The sequence below is a fragment of the Uranotaenia lowii genome, chromosome 3, assembly GCF_029784155.1.
Source record: "Uranotaenia lowii strain MFRU-FL chromosome 3, ASM2978415v1, whole genome shotgun sequence".
Classification (NCBI taxonomy): Eukaryota; Metazoa; Arthropoda; class Insecta; order Diptera; family Culicidae; genus Uranotaenia; species Uranotaenia lowii.
In genome coordinates this window covers 83,034,606-83,057,707 of record NC_073693.1, presented here as the reverse complement: position 1 = coordinate 83,057,707, position 23,102 = coordinate 83,034,606, and the positions used below count along the sequence as shown (strand labels likewise).

Below are 23,102 nucleotides of genomic sequence, written 5' to 3'. Positions count from 1 at the left end.
CACAAAATACAACCCATTTGGTTCAAAATTTTCAAGTTCGAATTTGCTTTTTTCTGAAATAATCGAAAAATATAGGGGAATTGAGGGTAAAAACAGCCATAACTTCATTTTCTGAAGCGTGCGGTGGCCAGAACAGCCTTCATTCGATTGCTCAGAAAAAATTTCACACGACAGGTCTGTTTTCGTTTAAAATTCTCTGGTTCGAATCAGTGTTTTTCTGGAATGTTTACAAAATATAAGGGAATTAGGGGTTAAAAAGGCACTATATCTCCTTTCGTAAGCTTGTGCGGCGTTTGAAACTATGTCCAATCGATTCTCCGGAAATTTTCACAAAAGGAAAGTATATTTCCATAGATTTTGGTCATGTAGCACGAAAGATATTGAATTTCTTCGCGGTTTGTACACTTTTTTCCCCATTGTGCAACGGCACAATTGCCGAGCATTCGGAGGTTTTTGCTACCTAGTAGTAGTAGCTTACCTAACCCGGACAATATAAGGGAGGGAAACGATACACATTCATCAATCGAAAACGTTCACTGAAGAAGGTAGTAAGTTGCTATCGAAATACTGGTATATGAACTTATCATTTACCGTGGTTGAATTAAAAGGAATCTTTCGATTGCTTTGATTCAGACAAAAATTAATAAAGTTGACTAAATAATAACAAAAAATTAACAATAATTCCAAAACTCGAAATAAAAACTTTAACAAATACTTGACAACATTATGGAAAATATGAAAATTAAAATAATAATATGAAAAATATAATAACTTATCAAAAATTACAAATATGACAAAATTTTGCAATAAAATTACATAAATCTGGCGATATTGTCAATTGCATGAATTTTTAGACTATTGAGAGAATCTGATTTGACAGGTAACAATTCCGCACTCACTAACACCATCACATTCTTTATATAAACTATCATGTGCTAAAAGTTGAAAAGGGACTATATGAAAAAAGGACCAACATCAGAGTTCAGTTACTTCAAATTATTTCTACCAAACAATCAACTTTCATACGCACCGTTGCCGTCCTTAACAAACTGCGCAGATTGCATCTATTTAGACCCCCGGGCAAATAATTTGCACGCAGTAAAATCTGCTCACAGACCTATACATAGACAATGACACATATCGATATTTTTTACATCTTTGGATAAAATTGAATAAAAAACAATTGCGACTGGTGTGTCAGTAAAAGTTTTCAGTGAATCCATAATTTTTTGGCTAATTTTTCAGTAATTCGAAAAACGCCCGAATAATGATGATCATGCATCATGATGATGCATGATTTATTTGTTCCACTTACATTCTTGTACCCGAATGTACAGAATGCATTCTGTTTTCTGTTCGTTTCTTTTCATTTGTTGATCGGTCAATTTTCGTTATTAAACTTCTTGGTTTGCATTTCATAATAATTTTCGCCAAAACAATAACAATTATGCCGTTTGGAAATGTGATTCGAAAATCAGAAGCGAGCAACGGCTGATTTGAAAAACTGACACGGGTTGTCTATGTGTGCGTCAGTGCGAAAATATTTCTGCGTGGAAATTATTTGCACAGGAGTCTAAATAGGTGCAATTTCCGCAATACTATGAAAAAAATCTTACAAATGTAATAAATATATATGTAACAAAGCTATGAAAAAATATGATAAAAATTTAACAAAACAACGATAAGAAAACAAAATTATGACAAACAGTTGACAAAGGTTATTTTTGGCATAATTATTTTACCACATTTGTCGTGTTTTATTCAAAGTTTTGTCATTTGTCTTTATTTTTTTTTTGTAATATTTTTTAATTTTAGTAATAGTTATTCATATTTTCCCACAGTTTTGTTATATTTTTGTCAATATTACTTTAGTTTTATAACACTTGTCATATTTTTGTTTATTCATTTCATGCTTTTTTAAATTTTGTTAAATTTTTGTCAGTAATTTTTCATCAAATTTTTTATCCCTTTCACTCATTTCTTATATTGTGGATGGACCATACGATTTTCAGTTCTTTATTGCATTTTGAATTAAGCGGGAACCGCCATCTTTTATTTCAAAATGGCGTCGGACAGCCAAATTCGACTTCTACTTATTGAGTACCGTAAACTGGGGGAACTTTGATCAGCGGGGTAACTTTGATCAACATGAAATTTTGCAGATAATCCTCATTAACTAAGTAGAAAGTTAAAATATCTGAAAACTGTTTACTACGTTTGAAAGTATGTAAATTGAGTTACAAATAAGCTAAATTTGGTTTGTATTAGGAGATTTTTTATATTAATAAAAATATAATTCTAAAATCTTAAAATATCTGGTTTTTTGAAGGCTCACAAACAAACATCTCCCCTGATCAAATTTAAGCATTTAGGAGCAAATAGGTTGTTTAATGTGAAAGTTCAAGTTTTTTCTTGGTTTAGGATAAGATTAAGTGTTGTTTTTATGGTCATTTGATGATAATTTTTGGATATTGAAAAAAACGGTCACTTTCCATGAAATAGCCCGTATAGAAAAAATGGCTAAAAACCCTATCAAATGATTAAGTTTGAAGAAAAAAAGAACATGGGAACAGTACGAGGACTTAGGGAATTGCGTGAAAGTAAAATTTTATTTGTTTTTGAGGCCAAAAAATATTCAGAAATGTTTATAATTTTTGCCCCTAAATGTATGCAGCAACATTATCCATCTTTCCAGTATATTTGTTTTTGAAAGAAAACGTTGAAAAATTCAATTGAGTCCCAAAAAAAAATTACTGTTATCGATTTTTGAACCTTGTGTGCTTAATGCCATCAAAACAATAAATTTGAAGATATTGAGATACGTAAAAACCGTAGTGATCAAAGTTACCCCGAAACTCGAAATCTGGTTTTGTAACAAACATTTAATTATAACCACCAATGTCGTTTGAATTCACTGCAATCAATGATCATGATTAATACTCCTCACCTCAGTAAGGGTTTTAAAGATATTAGGTATTACGAAAAAGCAACCCCTTCCAAAATATTGAAAAATGAATGAAAAAAGTGATCAAAGTTCCCCCAGTTTACGGTACTTTCATCCAATACCCATATTGTGGGAGTTTCATCTGCTTTTAGTCACTTCCAGCATTTTAAAGTTGAGTGGAAGGGGCCATATTGGATTTCAAGATGGCGTCGGATAACAAATTCCAACTTCTATCCGTTCAGCCCCTTCGCCCTATACACATATTGTGGGGCTTCCATGCCACCGCCCGCATACTAAAAAACTATATCTTAAACAGTCTGGACGATACATCTACAGCTCCAGAAATAGTGATTGTTTCTGAAAAAGTAGCGGTTATATTAAACTTTGCTTCGACAACGTTAAAAACGAAACATGAACGTTCATGTCAAAAGGTGATGGTATCGAGAAACGTGAACGAATGGTATATTCAAGATTAACTTTAACTTTTCTTTAATCGTAAAATGATCTCGAATCGTTACCCATAGCGTTCATGCCTTCTGTCAAAGTCCCGTCAAAAATGACCGAAAGGCGGATCATAGATGCCATATGATTTTGCAAAAAATCAGTACAAATTTTTGAAATGTTTGATATTTTTTTATTATTCTTATGCAACTGTATAGAGTAGTTTCAACTACCCAAAACCCAAAACTCGGAAAAACTGGCTGAGGTACCGAGTAATTTTTAAATAATGTTTATTGATATTATTTTTTTACCACTAGTTTTCTTCGTTGTATGTGAAAGTTTCCTTACATAATTCGAAAATGTTTTGAGCGTATTAGATTGAAATCGGGATTCACAATCTGAATTTTAAATATATATTTTTTTTTATAATTTCTTTATTTGAAAATTTTAAATATGGGGCCGTTCACATACCACGTGGACAACTTAGGGGGGGGGGGGGGGGGGTATGGAAATGTCCACGCTTGTCCACGAAGAGGGGAAATTTAGGAAATTTAAAAATTTTATTTTTTTTATATCAGGAAATTATTCGGTTTTTCAAAATCAGCCATTTCTATAACAAAAAGGCAAAAAGTGGTGTTTTCTAACTGTCAAATTATAGGTATTTAAAATAAAAACTTTTTCAAATCTGTCCACGTGGACATCCGGGGAGGGGGGTAGGGGTTTGCCTAATGTCCACGCTTGTCCACGAAGGGGGAGGAGGGGGTCAAAAATCTCATTTTTCTGTCCACGTGGTATCTGAACGGCCCCATATATATATAAATAATAAAACAAAACTCTTTGATATTCTATTATTATACTCTGCAATACGCCTTCAGTTGAATTTAACATGTCACATTATGCGGATTCATTAACAAATTATGATTTTTTTTTTGTTGATATTTTCAATCATGCGTCATTTATTGATATGATTATTCACTTATCAAAATTTACTGTGAAAAGTTTCCGAATTTTTTTTAAAAACAAGAATAAAGTTGAAATTTATTAATTTAAATAGCTTCCATTTGTTCTTTTTGGTCTATAAACCCAAAGTTCGGTGAATCTGGCACCACTGACTGTTTTCCGCTGATCATTTGTTTTGTTCGCGTTAATTTTGTTGCTTCTCGTCGGGCTCCTGCGGCAAAAAATTGAAAGGGAGTAGAGCCAGCTTTAGGAATATTTTAGAAAGCCTGCTCTCACCTTTTTTTAACTCAACAACAGCACCGGCAAACTGGAAGACGAAAACATTAAAAAATCCGAACCAGCTCTTTCGGATAAGGTAACGAAAATGTCCGAGAAAATATTAGCATCGCGACTACCGAGGCAGTACCGAAACTCATTGGACAGTTGGTTGTTACAGGTAGGTTAAATACAATATAAATTGTCCTGAGATACTTATATACTTATATAAAAGTAAGTGGCCCTATTATTGAGAACTTTTTTTTTGCTTTCAGGTTATGGCTGCTAGCTGCCTTCAGAGTGGAAGATCGGTTGAGGGAATTATTGACCGTCGAACCGGGCGAATAATTACTACACACCAATCGAGTGTTCAGATTCCAAGGGGGCGCTATTCGACCAGAAAATTCACTTTGAAGGCCCACGAAAATTGCCGGAAAGGAAATCCATCCACAATACCTGCGGCGGTGATGAAGGATACATGTCCCATCTTACCTAGCATCTAGATCATCAATTGCCAATTTCATCCGGAATATAAGCAAATGTAAGTTTACACCAATTGAATAAATAAAAGTGACAAACATTTTTTAGTAATGTTATTTCGAAACCGAAAATGTCAATATTTTTCTGTGTGTGTGCCATCCACGTATACATATACGATTCCAAAACTGTGTGCGTGCCTTTCTTAACGAACGGTTCCTAAAACGGTTCGTATTGCGTCGGAATAAAGAAGTCCGGAACCTTTAAGGTTGACGTTTAGACATCAAAGCTCCTCAAAATAACCTTAACAAAACGATTCGTACAAGAATCATTCCGATTCCCGTAACAGTTCGCTGAACGGTTTGATAAATCGTTTAAAATATGCCTACACGTGTTCATTCTAGAAACAGTTCAATGTCCTGAAAACGTTGTTCTTAAGCGTTTTATAAACCATACCCTAACTGTTCCTAAAACAGTGTCTCCATACAGAAGTTTTAATAGTTTTAAACAGTAACATAACTTAACGCCATATTCAACAGACCGTCGTTTTGGAATTCAAGATAAGTGCAATGTTTTTTATGGTTTCTGATACCATTTTCTAAACGTTTTTTTACGCTGTTTCTAATCGTTTTATAACTACTACAGGAACTGTTATGTTACAATATTTTCGTATTCGGGCGGTCGTTTATTGCCAGTTAGAATTTGTTTCAATTGATAAAGACTGAAACCGCGTTTTTTTTCGAAAATCCGCGCTAAAAAACCGTACATTTTTTATTACTAACACAGAAACGGCAATGATAATTAAATAAATAAACTTTTGAAAAATATTTTTTTGATAAATCATTTTACGATAAAACATTTCCGAGAGAATATTTTCAGTGTATGTCCATATGAACAGAATGAATTCGCGCGATCCAGCCGGGTCTTCGCACGAAAATTCGCTTGCACTGTGGCCGGTCGATGTTTTTTCAACGTGTTTCAATGAGAAGCGGTTTTTCGCGCGAATTGGAAATTCGCTTCGCACTTCGCACCGCGCTCACTGTGAATTCGACCTAAGAGATATGTCCTCTTTTTAAAATTACATAAAGCGGGCCATAGACTACACAAATTGGCCTGTACAAATTCGATGTTTCCACGACGATTGTTTGATCTATGCTCGCCCATACACTATACAAACATATTTCACGCGAACACAAATGATTGCTGGCGAAAACAGCAACAGCAACAAAAAAAACCATCTCCACCCCGGCTGGGAGAATGTTTTGTACAAAATATTTCGATCCCGACCGATTTTACTCCAACCGTTTGGGCGCTCATTCAAGCAGTGCCATACACTATGCAAATCGTGCTCACAGCGACAAAATTTCATCGAATTTCATCGCATTTGTACAAATGTTGTGTAGTCTATGGCCCGCTTAAAGCGGGCCATAGACTACACAAATTGGCCTGTACAAATTCGATGTTTCCACGACGATTGTTTGATCTATGCTCGCCCATACACTATACAAACATATTTCACGCGAACACAAATGATTGCTGGCGAAAACAGCAACAGCAACAAAAAAAACCATCTCCACCCCGGCTGGGAGAATGTTTTGTACAAAATATTTCGATCCCGACCGATTTTACTCCAACCGTTTGGGCGCTCATTCAAGCAGTGCCATACACTATGCAAATCGTGCTCACAGCGACAAAATTTCATCGAATTTCATCGCATTTGTACAAATGTTGTGTAGTCTATGGCCCGCTTAAAGCGGGCCATAGACTACACAAATTGGCCTGTACAAATTCGATGTTTCCACGACGATTGTTTGATCTATGCTCGCCCATACACTATACAAACATATTTCACGCGAACACAAATGATTGCTGGCGAAAACAGCAACAGCAACAAAAAAAACCATCTCCACCCCGGCTGGGAGAATGTTTTGTACAAAATATTTCGATCCCGACCGATTTTACTCCAACCGTTTGGGCGCTCATTCAAGCAGTGCCATACACTATGCAAATCGTGCTCACAGCGACAAAATTTCATCGAATTTCATCGCATTTGTACAAATGTTGTGTAGTCTATGGCCCGCTTAAGACCTTTGTACAATACTTTTAAAAAAAATCAGTAAAAATGTCCTCAGTATCCAGCTGGAAAAAATTGGGTCGAAAACATTGACGTCCAAAGTTAAATATTTGCGAGTGTGTAGCTAAATCATTTTTCGCTTTTCGTGCGTGCACGTTGCAAACGTTTTCCAACGGACATTTTGCAAAATAAATTTTCAATCATTTTTGACGCGGAAATTTACTTCTAAAACTTTCTTAACAGTTATTTTTATAGATTATACTTTTGTCTTAAGTGAAATTGTTTCCGGAGTTCACAATGGATCGACTCGAAAAAGCTCTGACTCTTTCGTTGGGTAAAATTTCTGATAATTTCCGGAACCATTTTTTACACTAATGGAACTTTTCCGCAGATGATTATATTGCCGAAAAGGGGATAGTTTCTAGTCTGCGTCCGAAACCGGCTGCGCTCAAAGATCCGGGCTATTTCAAGCGTCCATTGCAATCGGAAATGGATGATGATGAGAACGAAGACGACATGCTGTTCATCGAAGATCGCTCCGGCATGGACATGGAAGAGGATGGGAGCCAGGCACCGGAGACGGATCCGGATCTTCCTCCATTGGTTCAGAAAACGTTCAGCCGTAATGACGAAAATAGTTCGCAGGCAGGAAGCAGTCAAGAAAATCCGAAACAGTTATCCGTTCAAGTGGATTCGGGTTCCGAAATCCGTACGTTTGTCACCGAAGAACAAAAGCAAGGCATTAAAAATATGCCCTCGCAGCAGTGGCGTTTGAACCGCAAAAATCAAGTTTCCTCTAAACCGAATGGGGTTCCACCGCTTATGTCGGTTAAGGCCGTCTTTGATCGTAACACGGAACGTTTGATAGCGTCGCTGGGTGAAAACGCCAAGTTTCGGAACGACGACGCTCGTAAGCGTATTAACGAACGTTTGGGAAATTCCCGGTACCATAACAACAGAAACAATAACAATTGGAACAATAATGGTGGTTTTAATCGCAACCGAAACAATTGGAACCGCAGAAAGTGAATTTGCTCTGTTATAAGTGGGAGATATGTATTTTAATAATTTCATTTTTTTTTAACAGCAATGACCGTAATCGTAACCAGAATGGGGGGAACATGAATATGATGCCGAGCTTCAACCCGACTGCAGACCGTCAAGAGTTTCGTAATAAAGCTCAGATGAACAAGAATAACATTCGTGATCTTCGACCGTATATTTCGCCGCCGTCATCGTTCCAGGGCGGTCTACTTCCGAATCCTTATGACAATCCACAGAACCGATTCGGACAGCAAGGTCTGGTCACTTTTGCTGATATGTTGAACCGCATCGGTCAGGTGTCAACCGTTCAAGATCGGGAAAGCTTCGTCGATGTGGTGCGCAACATGATGCGTAACCAGCAACAAGATTTTCGACCGCCGATGGCCGTTAACCAACCGATGATGCCCGGTGCAATGTCGAATATGTTATCGAGACCAGATGCGGTGTCGCAGATGAGTCCGAACGAATTAATGCCGGTGGCCGCTACGATGCTGCTCAATCATATCAGCACCGTTCAGCAAAATTTCGGTCCGAAGTATGATATGAAGGTACAGAAGGACATCCACACGTTGCAAGGCAAAACAATGATGTATCGCCAGCACGGTGTGGTCAGTATGGACGGTCCCGGAATAGAAGCGGAAAAGGTCACGCCCACTACGACAGATTTGAGCATGAACATGCGCTTCAGTTAGAGATTTTAAAACAAAAGTTTTATCATTCGAAGGAGATTTCATTTATTTTTGTTATCGAGGATTATCGTAACTAACCGATAAGCAATCGGTTTTTAGAGTATGATATGGTTCCTCATATTTGTTTCATTTATGTTATTTCCAACGTGGATAAAACGTGTATTCCTTTTTGCTTCAATTGATAATAAATTAACAGTTCTCGTACAGTTGTAAAAGAGTACACAATTTCATACTTATAGTAGCCTAACAGTGTTATCTATTTTTAATGTATCTTTTTCAATCGATTAACTATTAGAAAACTTGATCAAAATAGCTGAGGAGGATGGTTTTTGAGCAATAAGCATATCAACTTTTATTATACTATAACACTTTGCGTTGTAAGCAACTTAGCTGTTCAAAAGTTGCTCGCCAATAGTTGAAATTTATATTGACTGATATTGTCACCTACGTATTTTTAAGTTAGTTGAAAAGATATAGGAAAGCAATATTTCAAATATGTTGATAAATTTTAGTTAATAATCCTCAAAATAATACTTAGGTTACCTTACTTCGATTAAAACCCAAATGAGCAGCGATCCAGTTTCTCCACTTTGATATAAGAGACCACGCGTAGCTGATGGTCGATAGGAGACTTTTAGTCTCAATCTCTACCATTTATATGAAGTGATTGTAACTTCACGAAAACTACAATTTTTTGCTACGCAACATTACCTACTTTTGTGTTACAATAAATTGCCATTTTCATTAATAAACAGCTCTGTCTAGGTAAAATACTCAATCTTTTTTATTATTTAAAATAAAACACTGTGTTTTGTTACATTTTTTTTGGAACTAATATTTTCCTTTTCTATTTCTCTTGTTTTCCAAAATCTTCGAAGTGTTGATGGCTGTGATACCACTGATCGAAAGATAACCCATGAGAAAGGATCGGGAAAACAGCGAATTACAACCAGGAAAATCGAAAGTTAGTGAAGGATGCATTATCCAAGACAGGTAAGATCCAATCTACTTTAAATTCATATTCTACGTACAAACTTAAATGCAAATTCAAAATATCTTGTTGGATAATTTTCGAGGCAATTTAAAAAGCTGATACCATTTCAAAAATAAGATAAATTCGAACGACAGCCTAAATCGTGTGGCAAAAAATTAAGTTTATTGTTCCACCTAAAAATTACAATAACACTTTCCTACCATTATATGATAAATGCATTGGCAAAATTACAATAATTTAAAAAAATATTAATGTGATGAGAATAACGAAGGATAAAATTGGAGACTTCTTAACATTGATTTGGCTAGGTTTCCTAACACTTTCTCAAAGTATAACTAGATAGGGTAAGGAAAAGTTGTGCGCTAAACTTATATCATTGCAGGCATGCAATATTCATTGATGCTTCGAAATTAAAAATCGCTACCGTTTCAGTCCATGTCAATAGTTAGAAGTGCATCCTCCGGATGAACTTCCAATAAGGCCTTGGCTCCATCATTAAAGTTGTACGCAATACTGCCATCTATCACTAAACCTGTGAAAGCATAAAAAAAATCAATTTAATTGTTTCTCGAAAATAAATCCCAAAACAAAACTCACTTGCATCGATGCATCGAGATTTAACCTTAAGCTGTTTGACGAACCCTTTCGATTCTAAACCTTTCGGGTTGGGCCAGACGCCGACGCAGATCTGTTCACGGATCGAGTAACACAGCCGCAGATCGTCCGCCGGGAAGACCAAATTTTGATTGTACTCCTCCGCAATGGCTTCGTGATCAATTCCGTTCAGTTCTCCCGTTCGTCGTTTGATGATCTCGATCAGATCTTTTACGTTGCTAGTGGACAGTCGATTCATGCTGGTTAGCCACGAGGTAGACCCGGTACCGGTGCTCACACACAAGCCGGAACTTTTCGTCTTGGTGACCACGTCACTGTTGTCTAGCTGCAAGTGCAGATGCGACACTCGAGCCGACAGCATTTCTCCAATAAACACCTGTAGAATAGGGTCATTTGTATTTGATTGACAGTCCTTTGATTAGTTATATTATGACACAGGCTTACCTCATTCAACGCCAAGTATGGTAGAATACGGTTGTTGCTCTCCACGGTCGGATCGTCAACCTCTTTGTGTTCCATCATAGAGGAATGGTACTCATGAAGATCGATCGGTGGAGGCCGTTTAGTTGTATCCGATCCAATCAGCGTTATTCTTATTCTCGATCTACGCATCCACTTGAAATCTCCACTAAGAATGCGCCGCACCGCTTCTTCGATGTTAGTCGAAAAGTATTTTGGCAGCATCAGTCGACCTTCAGATCTTCTAGGATCCGAGTTGAATCCAACAACCGGTGTCATTTTGACTCGATCCAACATGAACGGACTGGCTCGACCGGCGGCTAGCAAGAACGTTCCATCGCCTCCGATCGGTACCAGCAGATCAGCCCATCGTAGAATATCGTTGTTAAGCGTCAGACGGTTGATGACCTTGACTTCAACGCCGGCTTCACGAAACGATTTGACAACTTCTTCCTCGACATCCTTATGCAGATGATGGTAGTACTTCATAGCATCGTAGTCCGAACCGCGGTTGCGGATCTTGAGTTCCAACTTCTCATCGTTAAGGCAGTGATCCCGAGTTTTCTCGAACTCCAGTCTAGTTAGCTTCGATACCACTAAAATTTTTCGCAGCTTAGTTTTGGAATTGGTGCCCATCTGGCGACACTTGACGAGACCTTGCAGGACATCTCTGCAACCTGAAATGATGTGAGGAAGTAAATGAGTATAGAATCAGTAGAAAGAAACAATTTACTTTTAAGGAGCTTGTGCAAGTCAGTTGCCTCCGGAGCCGATGTCCGCAAGTTCAAGCCCAAGAGTAAACATTGAACACAGTTGTACCGGATAAGTTTTTCAATAACTGTCCGCCAACTGCAACGTTGATATAAAGTCGCGAATGCAATAAAGATGGTAAAACGACTAAATCGAAACAAGAAAAACATTTTTAAGGCAGTAAATCGAAGGAAAATATAACAGCGCGAGGTCGTATGTACCTTTATGCAAGCTGATATAATGATATTTTTAATAAGCCGACATATCACCCTTTCCTTTGAAAAATCTCTTGAAAACAACCAAACCGTATCCCCCATTAAATGATGGTGCTGGTCACGTCAAGCTGCTGATTTAAGTGGACATCCAGCAGACCGTTTACAAAAAGAATTTGCACCGATTAAACTAGTAGGTATAATACCATACGTTCAATATTTATTCAATTCAAAAAAAATATTATAAAAAGTAGAACATTTTCATCTTGAACTGACTAACCGTATTTATATTTTTTGAACGACGTCCAGTATAATTGTGCCTACGTGATAACTAGTGCACTGTTTTTGCTGTTTTTTGGCAATTATACGCATCAGCCAGCAGACACGAGACAGAGTTATTACGTCGGTTCTATGGCAGCTACGATAAGACAATTACGTCCCCCCTTCGATGAATCCCCGCCAAGCCCCCCAAGTGGCACATCATGAAAAGAGTTGTTTACGGTTTTCTTGCTATTCAAGAATTTATGAAAGCACCAAAAATAACAAAAAAGTGAATTCTTTGGTATAGCTATATAAAACGGGTAAACTGAGATAATACAGTTGTTTTCAAAATGACTTCACGATTCCCCCGAACCCCATAGGTAGTTTAAGCCAATATTGTCGGTAGTATTACAGCGAAGATAAGGCCTTTTTTATTATTGTGATGTTTTTTATCTTTAAGATAAAAAAAACAACCTATCGATATATTAATCATGGATATGGATTATCTTATCCCAGTATTAACTGCCTAAAGTTTGTTTTACTGATTTCAAGGGATACGTGTTATCTGATCCATATAAGTATGTAATAACATTAATCCAATTTCAACTATTCAATCAAATCTATAGTATCATAAGATAATTTATGTAGAGGCCATCAGAAAAGCCGAAATGTTAAGTCATAATAACGATTTGTATTGCGTATTTAATCAACGCAAAACAAAGAAAGGTGATTGATTGTTTTAGGTTCCTCTTTTGCTTAGTTTTAATTCCTTGAAAAAATAATCCTACATAATAATTTTATTAAAAGTTAAACTAAACAAAAAAACGCTTGAAAGGCAAGCACAGCAAGGAATTCATGAATAAACCAGCTGATAGTATCCGAGGTGGTTTTTCTTTGAGGAAGCGCTAACGACTCGATCATTAAATCTAACTGCATTTAATCACAAGGTAATTGCAATAAGACAACAGTAGCCTTGGACGATCTGAGCTGATAAAGTCGGTCTATTTTTAAATTAACCACACCACAACCTGTTCAGAGCTGCATTTTTTTTGACTGTTGTTGTTTTCTGGACAGATGTTGGAGCTTAACGACAACTACGCCAAGATCCTTGCGAAAGGAAACCAGTTTTTTTTTGAATGTGTAGGTCATTGAAAATTTGTCTGCCAATCTCCGTCATTACTTACCTACGACCGCGCGTCCTAAACTAGCTGCCTTAAACATCGGAAAGCAGAGCGACTATTTTATGAAACAAAAACGATACGCCCAACGACTTCTGCTGGCTGGATTCGCTTTTCTCAGTCTTTCTTCAGTTGGTCCAACAATCGGATTTTTCAATCTCTAGAGCATCACTTTTTTCACTTATAAAATCGTAATCTTGTTTTCACTTTTTGCTCGCGCAACCCGAACCAGATTTCCCGTGACGTCTGCAAAGATTAGATTACATTCTCTCAATGCGCCTGCTGGACACACCAGACGGGTTAGAACGTGGCCAAATTAAGGTGTTTATATGATCGTGTCCGATAGCATGGAATGATTTCTCAAAAGAAGGCACAATACCCCAAACGAACGATTCCGGCCGGTTTCCGCTGCTGATATTTGGACGGACGGAGGAAAACGAGTAGAATGTAGATGATGGAGCACAATATTTACTGATAAGGAATTGAGATGGGTCGACGATTTAATAGTAGCTTCTGGCAAAACGATCCGCACTCGTAGACTGATGTTCGTTGACTGACTTGAAGGAATGGGATTAAATTCGTTCAACTTGTTGCCGTTCGGTACTGATACACCCAGCCAGCAAATTTTCAATTTTATCTGCACCTGGTGTTGAGCTTTTCTTCCTTTATGTATATTCTTAAAATTTGTCTTTCTTCGAACGATATTCGTTTTATCTTTTTTTATGTTTACTTTACACTGATAAGACCGACATTCGAGTTCAACGATGGTATCTATTTACCTAAATAGTTACCCGTTATCCTTTCTATTAAGCCTTTCAAACTCCTCAAATCAACCAGTCTTAACAATTAATTCCAATTACAGTAATTCAAAAACTTTCGCATATGAATAAAGAAGAATGTAAAAATATTTTTGTTAACACTTTTTGAAATTTTTGAATCGCTGAGAAAATCTAGAGAAACATTTGAAAAAAGTTTATCAGACAATAGGTGGTATGAAAAAACCCTAGCAATTGCTTTTGCTAAACTAAATCGAGCATTCGAGCAGTCGCAGAAAGCAATTGCTTCGGTTGATATGAATAAAGTTTTTTCTGACAGCTGTTTTCTCAGTCAGGAGCTTTTACTTTTAGTACAAGCTAGTTTGGTATGAATAAAGCCCAAATCTGAAGCAATCGCTCGAGAAATCTCCTAGCAATTACTTTATTTTCTAAGCATGCTTGGTAGCAGACTTTTCCAATAAACAAATTCTTCAACAACGTCTTGAATTTATAAAATGAGCAATATTACACTTCAATACAATTTAAAAAGGCATTTTCAACATAGATAAAGAACAGTCGAAGTGATAACCCAACTTTTTTCATATTCCTGTCGTTGTATGAAATGATTCGTCTAAGATGAAACAACACAAATCAATAAGTAAATATTTCAAATTAAAAAAATCCGGCTACAGTGGAAGAAGTCCCAATTGGCTTGAAGTTGGAAGAAAGTTGTAATAATTTAAAACATAATTCCGATCTCCCAAATTTATATGATTTTTTTATAATTCAAAGATTAAAAAAAAAACATCTAACTTAAGATGCGCGCCTATTGCCTTTTTTTATATATTGGATTATCCCAATCCGAAAACGTGTGGGAGAGCTTATGATAAATGTTAAAAAGCTAGGCCATTTTTTGTTTGTCAATATTCAATTTTCTTTAAACATCAACATACGAGCATGTATAAGGTATTTCCCGACTTGTCAACCGAACAGCTGATTTCTCATGTTTACAATTTTCGGCACCTGGTGGTAGGGTAAAAATAACAACAACACTACGCATGTTCAATGGCGGGATAGTAACGAAACCAAATTGGCGGTGCAATAGTTATGCATAACCATGGTTTTGCAAAGTTCTTAACTTTTTAAACTACCTAAAATTAAATAATTGTAGACATGAAATACTTTGAAGGTAATATTGATGTTATGTAATGTTAATTTAAAAAAAAAAGTTCTTTCGAAGAAATGATTGAACAGTGCAAATCTCTCAAGTTCAAAATGGCGACCAGTAGGTGTTTACAAATATCAAAACAAAAACAAAAAGCTACCCTACCACCATCTGTCTCAGGAAATGCTCTATTGACTTAAATTTTTCCGTTCGTTCTTACACCCACCACCCGCACCGTCGATTTCATGGCTATTTTAGTCGTACTTTTCAATTTTTTGATCGTCTTCTTTCATTTTACTTTAGAAAATTTCAGATTCTGCTAGTTGGATAGCTCTTTTTTTCGAAGCAAAAGCTATGTTCTAAGACTTTAGTACACATCTGCTAAGCAAATGTTTATTCATACCAAACTAAGCAAATGCTTTGGGCTTTTGCTTTGCTTGATTTCGAGCAAAGTAAAAGCTACCGAAGCAATTGCTAAACCTTATTCATACCACTAAATGTCAACAAATCAAAATGGGCAAATATTCAGCCTGTTCAATGAACGATTCCAGGTTGATTTTGGGTGTTCATTAAGCCGTTTTTGTGTAATGAATTTGCGAAAGAATTCTGGATTGTTACCACAAAGATCACTTTAGAACATAATCGATACGCCGACTGAAGTTAAGATGACCCAATAATCAACAAACACAGTTTAAAATTGTTACCATATAATTAGATTTTAAAAAAAATCAATCAGTAAAATATTAGCGCTAAAAGATCAGCTGTCGAGTCTCCTTTAGAACCTGATTACGAACAACTAAAAGCTCAGATGGTAGTTCTCAAGTTAGTTTAAATAGGCACATGTGGTCATTGAAATGAAAATAAAGTAGCCAGTAGCAGCTATGATTCACAGGTAATTTGCATATTGTCATTGCATTCTAAATGTGCAACTGATAACAATTTTCCTGGAGATACCTACATGATGTCATCTAAAAGCAATGGTTGAAAAAATAAATATACTATACTATTCTGTTCTGTTTTAAAATCGCCTTACTTACTTTCAGCGTCTAGGTCGAGTGATTCAGGTTGATGTTTAAATTTTTGATGCTTATTAAAAGTTGTGAATCGATACTATGTTTTGTCTTTTATTTCCATGAGTCACTTTAAACGTTAGGGTTTCCGACTCGCTCAACTGACATGCGAAGAAGAAAATTGAGTTTTTTTGGCTAAAAGCCACCTATATCGTCTATCGTCGACATTGCCAAACATCAGTTTTCTATAAAAAAAAACAAAAAAAATGTCAGCAATATAATCTCTGTCGGAGAAATAGCAGCTTTCAATATATTTGATTCGTTTGTGACTTCTGAATGGTTTGACTTTTCTTGTATTTCGGATATCATGTCAATTTTGAAGGAATTCATTAAAAAGTTGGCCCCGCCTTGTATATTAAAATGTGATGGAAATATTATGAAAATGATATTTCGTCAATATTCACCAACATGACATTTTTTTTCTATTTACGACACTTTACCATCCCTGTGGCATTCGTGTCTGCACACCTTTAAATAGATGATAATAATCTTTTAGATGATGTTTGCGAATTTTTCAACTATCCAAAGAGTATAAAATTTCTTAGATTATACTTATTTTCAACCAAACCATCAGAAATCAGGTATTTGTGTTGAAATTTAATTTTTTCTCCTAAGTAATTTGGAAAGATGCCCAAAAATAAAAATGATAATTTTAAAGTTGCGAGTTAAGTGTCCTGTCAGTATGATCAGTGGTGGAACACTCAACGAGGGGAGAAAACTTACAAATAAGGCATGTGTTCATTTCTTCTGCTTCCTAATGTACTCAAATTCATTTCATTGAAGGCAACCAAAAATCAATCATATTTTCCTAAGCGTGTGCTTTACCAAAACAATTCGTCAAAAGTTCATTCGTGAAAACACGTGCGCGTGGGGTTGATTTGAAATTTTCCGGTTATTTTTTGTTTTTTCATCTCCCTGCTGAAGATTAAAAAGTGTTTCGGTGGCTCCAGATCCAAAAATACATAAATATCAGTTGAAATAAAGAGAATAATGATACACCTTTAAACGATGGCAATGACAGAACAGAAAAAGTTTGATGAACTGGGTCTGAAACCTTGGATCACAAATCAGCTGAGCAAATTGGGTAACAATCATTGAGAAATTTCTAGAGATTCCGATTGAACCAGTTTAATTTTTGTAGGTCTTCGACGCCCGACACCCATCCAGCAGGCATGCGTTCCGGAAATTTTATCCGGCCGCGATTGTATTGGGGCCGCCAAGACGGGTTCCGGAAAAACGTTCGCTTTCGCGTTGCCCATCCTGCAGAAGTTGAGCGAAGAGCCGACCAGTAATTTTGCCCTGGTCCTAACTCCAACACACGAACTGGCCTACCAAATAGCTGAACAGTTCAATGTGGCCGGCCAGCCCATGGGTGTTAAGGTTTGCGTGGTAACGGGTGGAACGGATCAGTTGCTGGAAGCGCAGCGCCTTCAGAACCGGCCGCACATAATCGTTGCCATGCCGGGTCGTTTGGCAGCGCATTTGACCGGCTGCAATACGTATTCGTTTCGGGCCATGCAGTTCCTGGTGGTGGACGAGGCTGATCGCGTTTTGAGTGGAAACTTCGACGAGGATCTGCAGGCAATTGATCGGTAGTTGGTTTTGTTTACAAAGTATTTGAAGATTCTCTCATAATGCTTTTTTGTTTTTAGATTCCTACCGAAAAAACGACAAAATCTTTTCTTCTCTGCTACATTGAATAAACTTGTACGCGAAAGTAGCGTATTTCCGATCGATGAACAAGCCTTCGAATGGTCGGAAGAGAGCAATGTGGCCACCGTCGAAACGTTGGATCAACGATACATTCTTTGCGCAGACTACGATCGGGATATGGTACTGATCGAAACGCTGCGAAAATTCAAGGAGGGCAGCGAGGACGCCAGTGTAATCATATTCACCAATTCGAAAAAAGATTGTCAGGTGATTTCGATGACTTTAAATACGATTGGATTTGCGAACGTGTGTTTGCACGGATTTCTGCGGCAGAAGGAAAGAGTAGCGGCTTTAAATAAATTTAAATCCAAACACGTTCGGGTACTGATAGCAACGGATGTAGCTAGCCGTGGTTTGGATATTCCCAACGTTCAATTGGTGTTGAATCATCGACTGCCAAAAGTACCTCACGAATACATTCACCGAGTGGGTCGAACGGCTCGAGCTGGCCGCAAAGGATTGGCGATTTCCATATTTCGATTCCCCAGGGATTTGGAATTCTTGGGAGAAATAGAAGCCTTGATCAACACCAAGCTAACGGAGCATACTATCGATCAACGGCTGGTGGAACGGATCTTCATGCAAGTTAGTGTTGCCCGTAGGGAGGCGGAAATGAATCTGGACAATAAAGATTTTGACGAACGGCAGCACAATTATCGGCGCAAGAAATGGATCGAGCAAGGTTTGGATCCGGATGAGATGGAGGAAAAGTGGAAACGAGAAAAGGAGTCCAGGGCGGAAGAACGTAAGCAACGATTGCGTTCGGAAAACGAGGAAAGAAAACGCAGAGCCGAACAGGAGCTGGCTGCAGTGGATGATCGATTTAAGGATGCGGTTGGTAGTAAAAAGTTTAAGAAACGGAAGTTTGTTTCGGAAAAACAGATAGAGGAATTTGCGCAGAAACAGAAAAAGAGTAAGAGCGACAAGACGAATGGTAAAACGGTGAAAATAAAAAACAAAAAAGTGAAAAAATAGGAAAGTCATTCTGAAAAAGTTGATTTGTTTTTTTTTAAATTTTTCATCACAGTTCCCTTTAGCTGCTTATGGAAATGAAAAAACTGGAAATACTGAAAATCGAAGCAGATTCAAAATCAGAGAATAGGTGCAGTTTACTTTTCTTGTTTGGCGTACGGAAAAAAACTCTCGTTGAAGAAGCTGACTTATTATTCAACTGACGATCAGTCAAAAGTTCATGAACTTCTCACGAGATCTTTTGTTCTATCTATACGGAAATAAAATTTCAAATTTTAAGGAAAAGCTAAGTTGTTGATAACGAGATTAAGGATCTCAATTAAGATCAAAACCTTAAAAATTCATCTCAAGCCATGAATATTAATATCAGTTTAAAAAAAAAAAATCTTTCAAGAAGGTGAAGTTATTAAATTTTAGGTAGGTTACAAAAGTGTCGTCTTATTTCCAACTTTATTTGTAAACCCAAATTTTTTTTTGTTTTCAGATCCAGTTAAAAAAATTAACCTTTATTTTGGTAAAACTTTCTGCGGAGTAGTTATCGATTAGCGTTTGAACGTAAGTTCTCAGAAATCATTTTAAAACCCCGTTTCATTCTCCGAGCTAAGACAAAAAAATTTACTATACTAACTATTAAGTTTCGTATAAAAAGTGCGCAACAGTTTCTAACTGGCGCAGTTCTGCCATTTTAAGGTGAATTTTCAAAACACTCGCATTACAAAACGAACATTATTGGTCCATATTTATGAAAGAAAAATAAAACCTGCTAAATCTTACGCGCTTCAGGCCAAAACTGAACAGTTCACTTCTGGTAGGTGAATGATCAATTTTAGCATTAAATGCGTAGGATTTAGGCGTTAATCGGTTAGTTTGAGCCGCTATAATTAAAATAATTTTTCCCTCTCTTCATTAAGTTTAATCCACATATAATGGAACTATTTTAAGTTGAACAAACCTTTGAAATTCAGATATGTGATATGTCGAAAATATAAAGCATAAATTAAGATTTTACCTTAAAGTTAGTGTATATTATTTCTCATTTGATGTTGATAACGGAGGAACTTCAAATTCCACCCAACAATCGTAAAAAATAATTCGCCCGCGAGTCCCGCATACACAAGAAGCAAGTAAACACAACAACCAGGGGTTTACTTCTTGACGGCCTGTCCGACCTTGGCCTTCTTGGTACCGCGAACCTTCTTCATACGGTTCTTGCGTTCCTTACGCTGTTTCCTGGTCATCTTCTTCTTCTCATACAATCCGTGTCGGCCCAATCGGTGCTTCGGTTCGAACTTCTTGGCCCAATCAAGGGTATCATAGATCAGCGCGAAGCCGGTCGATTTGCCACCTCCGAAGTTAGTTTTGAATCCGAACACGAACACCACATCCGGGGTGGTTTTGTACATGGCGGCCAGTTTGTCACGGATGTCCTTTTTGGGGACCGAGGCCATTCCCGGGTGCAGCACATCGCAGATCATCTGCTTGCGGCACAGCAGCCGGTTGGTCATGAATCGACGGGTACGAATTGTAGCGGTTGCCATTGTGACAAGACCTGAGAAGCAAAACAAAAGAATCTTTATTAATCACCATTGTTCATCAGGCAGAAAATCTTTGTCCCCCAGAAAATCCTCGATTCGTTGCTAGTAAACAAACTCGCTTTTGACACTTGGCTATCAGGAAGCCATAACCTCAAACACTTTCGAATCGATCTCCCAAAATGTGAGCTACATTCGATACCGTTTTGGCATCGAAAATCAATAATTCTCCACAAATTTCACAGATACCCGGAAGCAACGAGCTCGGAAGAATTTTTGGGACACAAACAAATTCAGAATTGCACCGATTTGGTACCTTATTTTCTGCACGGAAGGTGACGGAACCACACGTCTTCGCGAACGCACTTTAGCGAAAAGAAAGAACACAGACGGACGGCATGTTAGCAGCTGACAGTTTGGTTCCGTAAGGTTGGCAGCTCCGATGGGCGGTGACATGAGAGGGGGCGTTGGAAAATGAAGTGGGCAGATGTTCAGGCCCGTGTACACTGTTGGGAACTATGAGCACGGAGAAAAAACCACTGATTTCGGAAAAAACAAGCGCCTGGAAGGCGACTTTAAAAGATGATGTGATGCAAAATTCCCATCTAGCCGGTCGCTAAACATGCGGCTTGTAAATTCAAATAAAGAATTTACAAAAAAAAAAAAAACATGCGGCTTGAGTTGAAAAATATGGCATAGAGTCTTAGCCTCGCCCCTTACACTCTTTGGAATGCAGCCCAACAGCAGGCAGTCCAGCAGCAGAATGAAGAGAAGAAGTAAAGTTTAAAAGACTACTGGCACAAATAACAGAACATCTTAACCAACACGATCCTCCTCTCCTTGCTAAACATCAATCTGGTTATCGTAAAAGTCACTCAACTACAACTGCCTTAGCCAAGGTGACACACGACATACTCAGTAATCTCGACAATGATCATTGCACAATATTGGTTCTTGTTGACTTCTCGCTAGCATTCAACTGCGTCAATCATCGATCGCTAGCAAGGAAGTTGATATCCGAATTTTGTTTCTCGTCACCCGCATTTAATCTCATATCGTCTTTTCTCACGAACCGATGTCAGGTCGTGCACACTTAATCTTTTCTCCTGTGGTCGGAACGATTTTGTCCTGTATTTTCAACAGCTGAAATTACAGGACGATTTCAGGACAGAAAAATAGCTCAGGAAAACAACTGTCAAACTCATCTGAAGGCTCAAAACAATGTTCTCCTGTAGTTTGCAGTAAGCCGAGAAATTTTCCTGTAGGCTCGAGGCGGTTTCCTTTCTATCTATAAATGGAAATGAAGGATTTGTTCTAAAAAATAATAGCTCTTTTTTATTCAAAAACATTAAATTTTATTGATAAGATGAATTTAAAAGTTATCACTTCGCTGCTGGTCCTGATGTTGTTTTTGCTTGACTGCTGTTTTGCCTGAAAATAAAATATGGAATGTTATTTTTCAGTCAGTTTATATTATTTAAAAAAAAATACCTGCTTCACAACCACACGATAATACTGCTGATTCCAGTGGTTCTTTTGATGTTCAGCCATCAGGTTCTAGGGAATCTTGACCTTGGTGTTCTGCTCCAGCAACCCGGTTGGACGTTGAATGCTGCGACCGGCCAATACCTCGAACTGGTTGGGAATACTTGGATCCTTAGGAACGAATAGCACCTTCCGCCTGGCTTATAGCAGCTCCCGCGATTCAAACTGATCGACTTAGCCGCACGAGCGGGAAACTATACGGACTATACGTAGCAACACACATAGGATAGAAAAAGATAAACTTTAAAAAAGCGCGACAGAAAACGGTTGACAGCTGATGTTTCTCCATGTTACAGGACAATGGGCGATGGAATCGAAAAGTTATTCTTTCTCTCCTTAAGAAAAACGCCTTTAGAACTGTCAAAAGTTGGGTGAAATTATAGCTGCATCCCACTTGCACTAATGCAAAACCATCACCCAAATTCGTCAGCGCTTCCATCGCCTATTGTTGGAGTACCTGTGCATTTGTGGGAATGTTGCCCAGAATTTCAGGAGAAATGAAGCGTCCTGGGATTCGGGATGATTCCCATACGAACTTCGTTTAATGTCAGCCATTTCCCTGTGGTTCGAAGAGTCATTATCCCGAGGGGGTAATTTGCAATCTTAGTGTGTGCGCTGTTCTAAAGCGACATCAGCTGAACTACCACTCACAGATGGTACACCTCAAGGCTCATGCCTGAGTGCCTTGCTCTTCAGCTTATATGTAAATAGTCTCCCTACCATCCTAAAATGCAGCTATCAACTCTATGCAGATGACTTACAAATTTACATAAATGGTCCTTTATCTGAAGTCGATCAACTTGTCCGAACCATCAACGAAGACCTGGCGAGAATTGAGCTGTGGAGCAAGAATAATTATCTCTCACCCAACCCCAGTAAGACCCAGGCGTTTGCCTTCACCAAACGAGATAGTATCAGTCCTAACATTGACATTATCTTCTGTAATCAAACCATCCCTCTGATGAAAAAAGTGAAGAACTTAGGACTTGTAATGGAT

At 37.7% G+C, this 23,102-nt stretch overlaps 4 protein-coding genes and 1 long non-coding RNA gene across 6 annotated transcripts; 3 read left to right on the top strand and 2 right to left on the bottom strand.

Moving 5' to 3' along the window:
• Window positions 1-4,501: 4,501 nt before the first annotated feature.
• LOC129750666 (uncharacterized) lies at window positions 4,502-5,180 on the top strand. Its single transcript, XR_008738444.1, has 2 exons — window positions 4,502-4,781; window positions 4,876-5,180. It is a non-coding gene; the product is annotated as an uncharacterized LOC129750666 (long non-coding RNA).
• Window positions 5,181-7,296: 2,116 nt separating this feature from the next.
• Window positions 7,297-9,658, top strand: LOC129756382 (putative uncharacterized protein DDB_G0286901). Its single transcript, XM_055753242.1, has 3 exons — window positions 7,297-7,485; window positions 7,543-8,176; window positions 8,239-9,658. Exons 1-3 carry the CDS (start codon window positions 7,449-7,451, stop codon window positions 8,885-8,887), a joined length of 1,320 nt encoding a protein of 439 aa, XP_055609217.1. The 5' UTR covers window positions 7,297-7,448; the 3' UTR covers window positions 8,888-9,658.
• Window positions 9,659-10,018: 360 nt separating this feature from the next.
• LOC129756380 (NAD kinase 2, mitochondrial) lies at window positions 10,019-14,120 on the bottom strand. Of its 2 annotated transcripts, none has more exons than XM_055753241.1 (4): window positions 13,360-14,120; window positions 10,938-11,629; window positions 10,476-10,869; window positions 10,019-10,410 (listed from the first exon to the last, which is right to left on the bottom strand). In XM_055753241.1, the coding sequence occupies exons 1-4, from the start codon at window positions 13,394-13,396 to the stop codon at window positions 10,307-10,309; spliced, it is 1,227 nt and encodes a 408-aa protein (XP_055609216.1). In that variant the 5' UTR covers window positions 13,397-14,120; the 3' UTR covers window positions 10,019-10,306. The 2 variants fall into 2 exon arrangements, with proteins under 2 accessions (XP_055609216.1, XP_055609214.1); XM_055753239.1 differs by lacking the exon at window positions 13,360-14,120 and adding an exon at window positions 11,686-12,302.
• A 3,067-nt stretch (window positions 14,121-17,187) lies between these two features.
• Window positions 17,188-19,034, top strand: LOC129756379 (probable ATP-dependent RNA helicase Dbp45A). The gene is made up of 3 exons (XM_055753238.1): window positions 17,188-17,427; window positions 17,485-17,935; window positions 17,996-19,034. Exons 1-3 carry the CDS (start codon window positions 17,352-17,354, stop codon window positions 19,029-19,031), a joined length of 1,563 nt encoding a protein of 520 aa, XP_055609213.1. The 5' UTR covers window positions 17,188-17,351; the 3' UTR covers window positions 19,032-19,034.
• Window positions 19,035-20,025: 991 nt separating this feature from the next.
• LOC129756385 (40S ribosomal protein S24) lies at window positions 20,026-21,002 on the bottom strand. The gene is made up of 2 exons (XM_055753245.1): window positions 20,877-21,002; window positions 20,026-20,577 (listed from the first exon to the last, which is right to left on the bottom strand). Exon 2 carries the CDS (start codon window positions 20,564-20,566, stop codon window positions 20,174-20,176), a length of 393 nt encoding a protein of 130 aa, XP_055609220.1. The 5' UTR covers window positions 20,567-20,577; window positions 20,877-21,002; the 3' UTR covers window positions 20,026-20,173.
• Window positions 21,003-23,102: the final 2,100 nt, after the last annotated feature.